The sequence below is a fragment of the Dioscorea cayenensis genome, unplaced genomic scaffold (assembly GCF_009730915.1).
Source record: "Dioscorea cayenensis subsp. rotundata cultivar TDr96_F1 unplaced genomic scaffold, TDr96_F1_v2_PseudoChromosome.rev07_lg8_w22 25.fasta BLBR01001049.1, whole genome shotgun sequence".
NCBI classification, from domain to species: domain Eukaryota; kingdom Viridiplantae; phylum Streptophyta; class Magnoliopsida; order Dioscoreales; family Dioscoreaceae; genus Dioscorea; species Dioscorea cayenensis.
In genome coordinates, this window is record NW_024087440.1 from 7,645 (window position 1) to 19,248 (window position 11,604).

At 34.3% G+C, this 11,604-nt stretch overlaps 1 protein-coding gene across 1 annotated transcript; it reads left to right on the forward strand.

Moving 5' to 3' along the window:
• Positions 1-6,969: 6,969 nt before the first annotated feature.
• On the forward strand, positions 6,970-11,289 carry LOC120255534 (trihelix transcription factor GTL1-like). The gene is given in 4 exon segments (XM_039263344.1): positions 6,970-7,731; positions 8,500-9,007; positions 9,010-10,098; positions 10,192-11,289. Coding segments are annotated over 4 exon segments (2,232 nt in total). The 5' UTR covers positions 6,970-7,402; the 3' UTR covers positions 10,498-11,289.
• The last annotated feature ends 315 nt before the right edge of the window (positions 11,290-11,604 follow it).

The window sequence follows — 11,604 nt, forward strand, 5'->3', positions numbered from 1 at the left end:
TCTTAAAACCAAATGATTGATTGATGCTTAATACTAAATAATTGTGATTTGTCAAACTTGAAAAGCTTGGCTTTCTTTTTAAATAGTGAAGATCCAATTATGGAAACAAAACCCCTTTAAGAATCATCCATTTGATGTTGTACTTTTTAGGTTGTATAATATTAAATATTTCATCATACTGTCTTTTTCAGCATACTTGCTTTTATTTTTTGATTTAATTCATGTGATTCATTAATTATTATGGAATTCTTTTAATGGATTCTGATATTTAAATTTTTTTTTTCTTTTCCTGTGTTCTCTATTATTCAGATTTATGATTAAAAATTACCAACAAAATCACTATTATTGGTTCAATTATAAGCACAATTACTGAGATCCCTGTTTTATCTCCTAATATTATACAAATATACAACAAAAAAATTATATTATTTAGATGTGAATAAAAATGTTTGTCATAATATTCCCCTTGTATTCCTCAATGAACAGACCATGTGATATGCATGATTTGTAAATTGTAATTTAATATTAAAGTTTCAGTATTTATATTTAGGGTGTTTTTGTACCCTTTTAAAAATAGTTAATTATTACTAAATATCATAATAATAATTTTTTTTTTATTGTGGATTACTTTGATGTGAAATTAAATATAAAAAATTATGAAACATTAAAATAAAAATAATGTGTTCTTTCTTCTCATCAATTTTGAGAGAAATGAAAAGAATCAACAACATTAAATATATTTTCTTAAAATAATTAAAATAATTTTAACTCAAATATAGAAGTAAATATTTATAAGAAAACATTATTTTTAATGTAGTACTGGCTTTTTTGCATGGGCATGCTAGTAATTCTCTCTTACATTTTACGTAATAAATAAAATAATGTCAAAAAATCACGTAATGCACCTAGTACGGTGACATGTAAATAATAAATAATTAAAAATTAAAAAAAAGGAATAAAATTAGAGAAGGTGGCACACGAGCCAAAGCAAAATGGCAGGTTGGCACGTGGGAAAGGAAGGGAAACAGAAAGTTGGAAGGATGAGGCATGCAAGGACCACATGTGCACATGTGCTTGTTGCCATGCCCACCTCCCCCTTGCATCATTTCACCTTATTTTTTTAATGGGTCCCACATTTTTTCTTTTTTAACTTTTATACATATATTAATTTTATGTGTAAAATTAAAAAAAATAAAATGATTAATTGATCTACTTTGTATTGGGTCCCGGCGTTGAGTATCTATGTTTTTATTGAAAAAGCACATTTAAACTCCAACTCACACATAATGCATATATAAATATACTGAAATATTAATTTTATTTCTGTACATATTCATAATATAATTTATTCATATTTTAAAAAAATAAAAAATTATAAATAACTTTTAAATCATCCATTCATCATCCGTTGAGTTACTATTTTATTTTTTTAGACAAATATCAGATATTCAAATCTTTTTTAATTTAAAATTTTAAAAATAAAGGTTAAGAATTAAACAAAACTTTAGTGTTTCTTAAGTTTTTTTTTTAATTTTATATAAGCACTGAAATATAATGGCATTATATTTGATCTATACTTTATACCATAGCCAATAAAATCCAAATGTAAACCTTTGCTAGGGTGGTCCCCAAGACAACATGGTCCCATTACCACTGTAATAACGAATATATGAAACTTAGTTACCTGTCCGTAAAATTTGCCTTTGGATTCATCTTGAATGTCCATTATGTAATACTTGAATTGTCGGAAATGCCCCTAGTTTGGACCTTCTGTTACGACAGCTTACCTTTTTTAATTTAAAGTGTAATTAATTTAAAAAAAAATTAATTTAATTTTTTATATAATATAAAAATTTTGATTAGACAGCTTGTAAAATAATTGAGTAGTAAGTTGAGCGTTAATGTATGTGCGTGAGTGATTACTTGTCCATCTTATAAAAATAAATAAATAAATAAATAATAGTAAATAAAATTGACTAGATACTATATACATCACAGGAATGTTAGTTCGCATTCTCCCATATATGGATTATAAATTAAAGTATATATTTCATTTTATATTTAATATATTTATTGTATATGTATATGTGGAAATCTAAAGAACCAATCCATATATTAAGATGATTATTGATGAAAATCACAAATTGGGTCTATTTTATTTTATTTTTGGCAAATAGAAGATAAGCACTCATATTTTTAAAAAAAAATCAGGGATGTACACAAATGTGGAGCATTATCGAAAGCTCAATAAGCGGCTATGCTTTTTTGTACATAGGTTTTGAGATTCGATATCGAATTTTTTTTGAAAAAAAATCCTACGTAATGGACCATAACACTATTTATATAATATGCACTAAGATACCGTTCATTCAGCTATAGTGTGGATCTCTTATGGGGCAGCGGAATAAGTCGTATTTTTCACTCATCTAGAATTGAATGATGAAAAATTTATTATTGGGTTATGCTCTATGGTATATTATCTTATACATATATGATAAATCTTCATTATTGTGTGTTAACTCATCAAATTATTAAATCAATATAATTAGTATATTTTTATATTTCCCTGTTTTGAGCTTGTATTGTAGCCTTTTTGTTAAAAAAATAAAAAAACAAAACAAAACAATAGAAGCGGTAAGAATGAATATAGTTATTAGTTCGTACGGTGTCCAAGTGGACGGCTCCAATGGAGAGGCGTTGTAAAGTCTTCAATCAAGCTTTGTACGGCCATGATTGAACTCAAGACACAGCATCTTATTCCTTCACCTCTCTCTCTCTCTTATATATATATATATATATATATATTAATCTCAATTCTCAATCCATTCTCACATTCTCACACAAGTAAAGATTTTTATTTTAACTTAATTTTATACAAAAATTTAACTTTACAAAAATATATTTTTCTTAAATCTAAAAAAAAAATAATTCTATCGGAAGTGATTACAATGGTCATCACCTCAATAGACAAGCAGGTTAAAAATTGAATTCCATTCTAATACATAATTAAGATAAAATAATATATATAAATTATCTATATTATAAAAAAAAATGACTGCAACTTAAATTTAGTGATATCCATAACAAGTCTTACTCCATATTTATCATATGTGTTTTTTATGATGTTGCTCAAGACGAAAGAGATTGAGATGTGCGATAATATATTCAAATAATTCAGTAATAATAGTAATAATAATAATGGGGAAAAGGAGAATGGCATAATAATAATAATAATAATAATAATAAGGGCAGAGAGGACGGAAGGGAGTTTGTATGATGGGGAGTTGATGGCCCTCTCTGGACTCTATTATTACTCTCCGACCTTTTGATTGGCGGGTCCCATTTTTGTGGGCCCACTTCCCAATAACTCTTTTTATATCCTTCTCTCTCACTTCCAAGTTCCACTACCCTGCAATGCATTCTTCCTAATATATATATATATATATATATCATTAATTAATTAAAAAAATATGTAAAAAAGAAAAACACACACACATTTGTACACACATACTGTAAACTGTAAAGTCTATATCACCCAAAGAATTATAGAACGCCTTTCTTGGCTATAAATAGATTTGTTTATTATTAAATATAAATTATTTAATAATATCATAATATTATTAATAAATATAAATTCATCACATATATAAAATCCTAAACACCACCATCACAATGACAAATGACTACCTCTCATTTGTCTGATGATAAGTCCATATTTTAAAAAACTAGTTTGAAAGAAAGGATTGTCTATCTCTTATAATTCTAAAACTTTTTGATATACAATCGATGTAAAAACTAAATCCATTCTAGATGGGTTCGCAACAGATTCTGCCAACCCAATTCATGGCACCCTCGTTGAGGGTCACAGTCAATTTAAAGATTCTTTTGGTCCCAGAGGTTTTTGATTAGGCCCTCACATCTCTAATACCCCTATAATAGATCTGATACTAACTGTTAAGATACTGTGTTCATATTGCAAAAGATCAACCTGATAAGAAGGATTGCCCATTTGTTTATAAATCTAAGATTTCTTTAATACACAGTTGATATCACATACATATATGAATCATGATTGGGCCTGTGACACAATACATGGTTGCGGCCTAAATAAAATATGTGTATAGTAACATATCCATATAAAAAAAAAAAATCCTAAACAATTTATCCTCAAATACACACAATATAATTTACTATATTGTCATAAAACTCATTTTAGTATGTATGTATGTATAAATTCATATGAATCATCAATATTTTTAGCTAAAAATTATTTATAATCAACTATTTAAAAAATTATGAATATGTATACAAATGTTAGCCTTTTTACTAAACATACATATAAAACGTGTTATAAAAGTTTCTTTGTACTTCTATTATTGGTGAATTCAATCACTCATAGTGTTTTTTGTTTGTTTTTTAAATTTTTTAATAAATTATGGTTTATATATTCTATTAAAAAAAAATGATACATAGATGACAATTTCACGCAATTGCATAATATTTGTTCATCACAATCATTATGCATTACCATGCTTTTATTTTATTTATTTAATCTTGATTCCAAAGTAAGTTGTCTTTGATATTTCGTTAATTCATTTATTTATTTTTTTCATATATTACTATACCACCTTTGTCGTTATCTATATTTGATTACTTTTTCAAAATGCCAATTATGATGACTTTAATGCTCTAACCAAACGAGACGTGTTAGGATATTTTTTTATATTTTATCCCAAATATTTAGGAGACTAAAAAACCAAATAATAATTTAATTTTTCATCCATCAATTACGTAAGGAAAAAGTGATACCTAATTACTAATTATATTGAAACAAGACTAAACTTTGAAGAAAAGAGAGTGAGAAACTCACATCTTAATCAAGAAGTGAGAATGAAAAAAAAAAACAAAGAAAAAGGTATAATAAAGAACAAATTCTTAACCACAATCTAATCACACTCTTAATCTTTCAATTAAAAAAATCAACAACAATGTTACAAATTATTTTTCAGTAAAGTTACAGCTTGCTTTCCAACCTCGCCAACTCACACTCAATCATTAATCACCGATTGAAGAATCAGGGCCCTTATGACGCATCACTCTTTGGATGTATAGATTCCTCTCTGTCTCTCTCTTTATAATTAAATATTTAAATAATAAAAAATTATATCAAAGAGCTTATGTTTAATACTTATTGGTAACATGCAAGTAATAAAAAAATATCTCTAAAATATTTATTTACCTGATTTACCCCTCGTATAAACCTTTGAGATTGTGATATTTTATAAGGATATGTATGTAATTTGGAGTTAAAGATAGGTGGGAAGTTGGGTTTTCATCTCTTATGTGGGCTCCGTGATAAACGCCTGCCATGTTACACCCTAACTCTACCTTTCTCTCTCTACAGCTGTTGCAAATGGGTTCTTGTCTCCCTTGTTACTTTCTTCTTTTTTTTTACTTTTTTTTTTTTAATATTGATGTTTGGGTTGTTATTCTTTAATTTAATTTAATTTTTATGTTTTAGTGAAAATTTGTGGTTTTATGGATAAGTGAAACTGTAATGTGCATTGACATGAAAAGTGGGCATTCTTTTGAGCAAAATATCTTGGCTATCATCCATCAGTGATGGATGCTGATTTAACCATATATTTCATGCTTTGCGTCTTGTAACTGAGTTGGGAGAAGGACATTTTTGTCTCATCTCATTTTTATTGTAATTTAACTTAAATATATATATATTTTTTATTTTTTTCTTAATTTTGCTATAACTTTTTAATTTATTCAATGTCATGGTATATTTCTAAATTTGTTGTAACGTAAATTTACAGTTTATCCGGTGATCATATCTTTAACGTGATAAAGTATACAAGTTATATAAAAACAAATTTATGAAAAAATATAATTAATTTTGAAATACAGTGATTTGCTCGCTTTCATCATTGGTTTTAAAATTTTGGTTTTTTCTGAATTGAACGTTTACTCTGTGCACTGATATCACACATGGCATTTGAACTTTGTGAAAGACGAAACCACCATAATAAAATTATATTTATCAATTCAATACATTTTATTTTACAACTTCCACGTGGATTGCTATTTTAAATGCCAACAAAATCAGCGATGTAAAATTGACACAATAATAAATTAGTGATACACATATCATAATAAAAAATATATAAAAAATATACAATTCAACCAGTTAAACACATAAAATTATTATTATTATTATTTAAATATAAAACAAAAAAAAAACTGAAATATAAAAGTATTTATAAAAACATGAAAGTAAACTATGGTGGAATTTTTTTTACAGATAAGCGAAGGCCCCACCACCGCCATAAGACCTCACAAATCTGGTTGGAAATCACCCACGCCTTAACCCAACCGTCCATGTGGTGGGCCACATGCTTCGCTTGCGTACATCTCTGTATAATCCCTACCTTTTTATTATTATAATATAATATATATATGTATAATTTAAATAAAAAATTAATATATAATTTTTGCCACTGGGTGTGAATATACAAAGCCCACCACTGATTACATTCAAGAAAGAAAGAAAAAAGGGCTACGGATAACCCACCAGCTCAACCCCCAAGATGAAACCATCCCATCCACTCTGAACTCGTATACCCATACATACCACTCTGTCTCTACCTTCTCAATACACACCGCTTTCATCCATGTCCTTTCCCATGTTTTAACTATTATTAGGCACAAGCATCTTCTTTCTTTCTTTTATCATTTCCCCATCCCACACACCCTCCTCCTCCTTCTTTCTCTTTCTCACATCATCATCATCATCATCATGATCATCATCTTCAGTACTTTATCAATTTGAGTTTTAGTTAAAGAGTTCTGAGTTTTTGAGTTTTGAGTTTCTTCTCTCCTGGATCTCTCCATCTTCTTTCTTCTTCTTCTTCTTCTTCTTCTTCTTCTTCTTTGGATGTACATTTAAATTTATTATTATACTTAATTTGCATGTATTTCCATATTCCTTTTTATTTTATTTGGGAAAAAAAAATTATTTATAATTTTATATTTATATTTATAATTTTAATTTTTATGCCAGCACTCACTCGTAGGGCTTCCCTTTCTCTGCTGTCTTTCCAGTTGTCCAAGCTTCCATCTTTTTCACCCCCTTCATGTACTGATATCCTTTTCCAATTTCCGATTCCTCCAATCCCACCACTTCCCTCCCTTCCTCGCTCGCTCCTTCCTTCTCTAACAACCCAACCCTAGAAGGGAATCAATCATTCAATCAATCTCCCTCTTCTTCTTCTTCTTCATCATCATCATCTCTTCTTACTAGTATTTTGCCCTAGTACTTGCTGTTGTTGCTGTTGCTGTTGCTGTAGTTGTAACAGTAGTAGAAGCAGCAGCAGAACTGCGTAATCTTGGAATTATGCAGCAAGGAGGGGGGTCCCAGTACGGGGTTCCCCCGCCGCCGGGAATGCCTTCCTTCGGCGCAACCGCTGAAGCGGCGTCGCCGATCAGTAGCCGGCCACCGCCAACTCGTTCTATAAATTTTGAGGAATTAGGGCCGGCCGTGCCTGGGAACTTCCCTGATGATGAAGCCCTAGCTGCAGCAGGTGAAGAGGCTGACCGTGGTGGAGTTCCAGGTAACCGATGGCCTCGCCAAGAGACGCTGGCGTTGCTGAAGATCCGGTCGGAGATGGACGCCGCTTTCCGAGATGCCACACTGAAAGGACCTCTTTGGGAGGAGGTCTCCAGGTTAGTTCTTTGTCTGTCTGTCTTTGTTAATCCAATTGCCTGCAAATGCGGGGAGGTTTTGAATGGAATCACGGATCTCGGAGTGCTATAATTGAGAGAAAGGATGGAGAAAGCCATGGATAACGGTATTCTCGGGTTCCAAGCGCGCCAGCCATGGACGAAAGGGGGTGAACGAGAGGAGAGGCCTGGAGAAACAGCTAGCCAACGATCTTGGGATCTGAGGATCCAGTTCGTACTACGGATCGGGTGGACTTGTAGCTCCCGCTGCTGTTGCTGCTGTAGTTGCTGCTCTTCTTCTCTTTCTCTTTCTTTTTCTTCATTTTTTTCATTTTAGACAGACCCACAGATCTCAAGCATCTTTATTGAGTAAAATTTTTATTTTTATTCTTATTATTATTATTATTTTTTTGGGTTTCTGAATTCGATAAGGCCTGGGTCAGATCCGTAGCATCAATCCCAACCAATGCTCCATTTGTTTAGCTTTGGTTTACCTTTTTATTACCAGCTCTTTTCTCAATGCGCCATTAGTGTTATGAGCTTTCTTTGTTTATTTTTAATATAATCAAAGATAAAGATAGTAAATGCAAATGCAAATGAAATGAAGTGGAGTGAAATTTGTTAGATCTCTCTCTCTCTCTCTCTCTCTCTCTCTCTATATATATGTATATATATATATATATATATATCTATTTAACTATTATCTATTTAATCTATCAATGATGAGGGATCTCATAGCATTTGCTTTTCTTTTGTTTCATCAATCTGAAGGAAGCTGGCGGAGCTTGGGTACGTGAGAAGTGGCAAGAAATGCAAGGAAAAGTTTGAGAACGTACATAAATATTACAAGAGGACCAAGGAAGGCCGCGCCGGCCGTCAAGACGGTAAGAGCTACCGTTTCTTCAGCCAGCTCGAAGCTCTTCACAGCAGCAGTACCAACACTACTACTTCCGCTGCTACTGCTACTGCTACTGCTACTACCACAACATATGCAACTGTTCCGTCAACTGCTGCTGTTGTAACACCGAGTTTAACAACCCCAGCCTCTATCGGCTTAACCTCCGGCGGTGGCTCATCTGGAAGGATGCAAACACCACCACCACCACAACCACCACCGATCCCCGCTGCGCCACTCACCAGCGCTTTCCCTCCTGGCAGCATTAGCTTCTCATCCAACAGCTCCTCCTCCTCGTCCTCCGAGTCTGATGATGATGACACTGAAGAAATGATGAGAGAAGGAAGAAAGAGGAAAAGATCTGATGGTGGTGGTGGTGGTGAAGTAGTAGTAGAAAGATGATGGCTTTCTTTGAAGGGTTGATGAAGCAAGTGATGGAGAGGCAGGAGGCCATGCAACAGAGATTCTTGGAAACCATTGAGAAGAGAGAACAAGATCGGATGATCAGAGAGGAAGCTTGGAGGAGACAAGAGATGGCCAGGCTTAACCGAGAGCATGAGCTCATGGCTCAAGAGAGAGCCATGGCTGCTTCCCGTGATGCTGCTGTCATTGCCTTCCTTCAAAAGATCAGTGGTCAGACCATCCAGCTACCACAACCATCTACTACCACTGCTGTTGTTACTCCACCACCGGCACCGACACCACCACCAGCACCGGCACCACCACCACCACAACACAACATTGAGATTATAAGGCAACCACAACCACAGCCACCACCACAACCACCAGTGTCATCATCAGAGCTGGTGCTAGTGCCGGAGCCGTCTCATGAGATGGCTGTAACCGGAGGAGGAGGGTTCGAGACAGTGGCATCGTCTCGCTGGCCGAAGGCGGAAGTCCATGCTTTGATCCAGCTGCGCAGCGGGCTGGATTCAAAGTACGTAGAGGCCGGGCCAAAAGGACCGTTGTGGGAGGAGATCTCGTTGGAAATGCAGCGGCTTGGATATAACCGGAGCTCCAAAAGGTGCAAAGAAAAGTGGGAGAACATCAACAAGTACTTCAAGAAAGTGAAGGAGAGTAACAAGAAGCGGCCGGAGGACGCCAAGACCTGCCCTTACTTCCATCAGCTCGATGCTCTCTATCGGAAAAAACATGGAGGTTCATCATCAAATCTGAGAAGCATTACTGTGGAGCCGGAGACGACGAGTACACAGCAACAAGAAAGGCCTCTTGCAATCATGGCACCACCACCAGTAGCAACTGCAACACCACCACCACCACCACCACCACAACAGCAACAACAGCAGCAACAACAAGAACAAGAAGTAGCTCAACAAGATCAATCTGAGGTGAAGAACGGAAGCAGCAGTAGCAACCAGGATACTAGCAATGGAGGACATCATCAATCTAGTTTCTTCGAAGAAGGGACTAGTGGTGGCAATGGAAGTGGTAGTGGGAGCTCGATGATGAAGAAGGTAAGGGATATATGATATTATACTAATAGTATTGCATAATTAGAAGAGATCGATCTCTTGTGAACTGGATTGATTCTATTCTTTGCATTGAAGCCAGAAGACATTATGAAGGAGCTGATGGAGCAGCAGAACCATCAAGGGGTGATGGACGAAACCGAAAAGCTTGATGAACCTGATAGCGATAACATGGAGCAGGATGATGAAGATGAGGATGAGGATGAGGATGAAGAGGATAGGAAAATGCAGTACAAGATCCAGTTCCAGAGGCCCAATGTAGGTGGAGGAGGAGGAGGTGGTGGTAGTGGTGGGGATTCCGGTAATGGTACCTCCACTAAAACGGCGGCGGCGGCGGCGGCGGCGGCCACCGCTGCCGGCTCCTTCTTGGCCATGGTCCAATAGATATCTCATCTTTCCTTGCCTTTCTCCTCAATTGTACCATATGTACCTACTATATAGACCGGTGAAACTCAACTCAACTCAACTCATATCAAATCAAATCAAATCCATTCCAATCCATTCTCTATATACTCATCTCATCTTCCTCTTTGGCATATATATCCTTTCATAACCATTTTATCTATTCATCATCATCATCTTCATCCTCTTTCATTGTCTACAAAGCTTCATATATTCATTTCCATTAGCTTTTTGATTCATCCTTTGTTTTTCTATTTTATTGATTTGTTGTGGAATAAGGAAATCCCTCTCCAGCCAACAGGGAGGACAAAGACAGTCTCAAAAAGAAGGCAGGAATAAGCTCAAGCACACACACACACACACACACACACACACACACACACAGACATAAACTCACAAGAGTACCCACAAAGATTGTGAAGCTTCAGAGAAATATGGGTGGAAGAATCAATGGTGGGAGTCCGGCCGGCTTGTACATGGAAACTCAAGGAAGAAGAAGAAGAAGAAGAAGAAGAAGAAGAAGAAGAAGAACTGTGTATATTTTTCTTCTTAATGGCAGGAGAGAGAAAAAGAGAGAGAGAGAGAGAGAAGCTGAATGTTTGGTGCGAGGATTCTATATTTTCCATTTTTTTATCTTTTAATTTATTTATGATTAGTTCTCTACATTATTTACTTATGATGATGAAGGTCTTTTTTTGATCCTGGTTTGTGGCACTGTTACACTGTACACATTAATTATTTCCTTGATATTATTCTTCACATTATTATTGTTCATCATGTGTGTGTGTGTGTGTTAGTTACTATATATTCATCCTCATTTCAATCTCATTGTTCTCGTTGTCATTGTTGCTTTTATTGTTTGCTTTACTTGTTTCAAGAGAATCAGTGATGACTGCAATGCATGAGCAATTGTGTTGTATTTTGTTGTAAGGTTTGACAGTAAAAGGATACAGTGATAGAGAGAGAAAGAGAGAGGTGTTAAGAAGAGAACGTGGAGGTTGCAGTGCAGGCGTTGAGATGCCCAAACTTTTGTTTGGTTTTATAATTTGATGGTCTGTGGGATGGGGGGCAAACCTTTTTAGCACACTC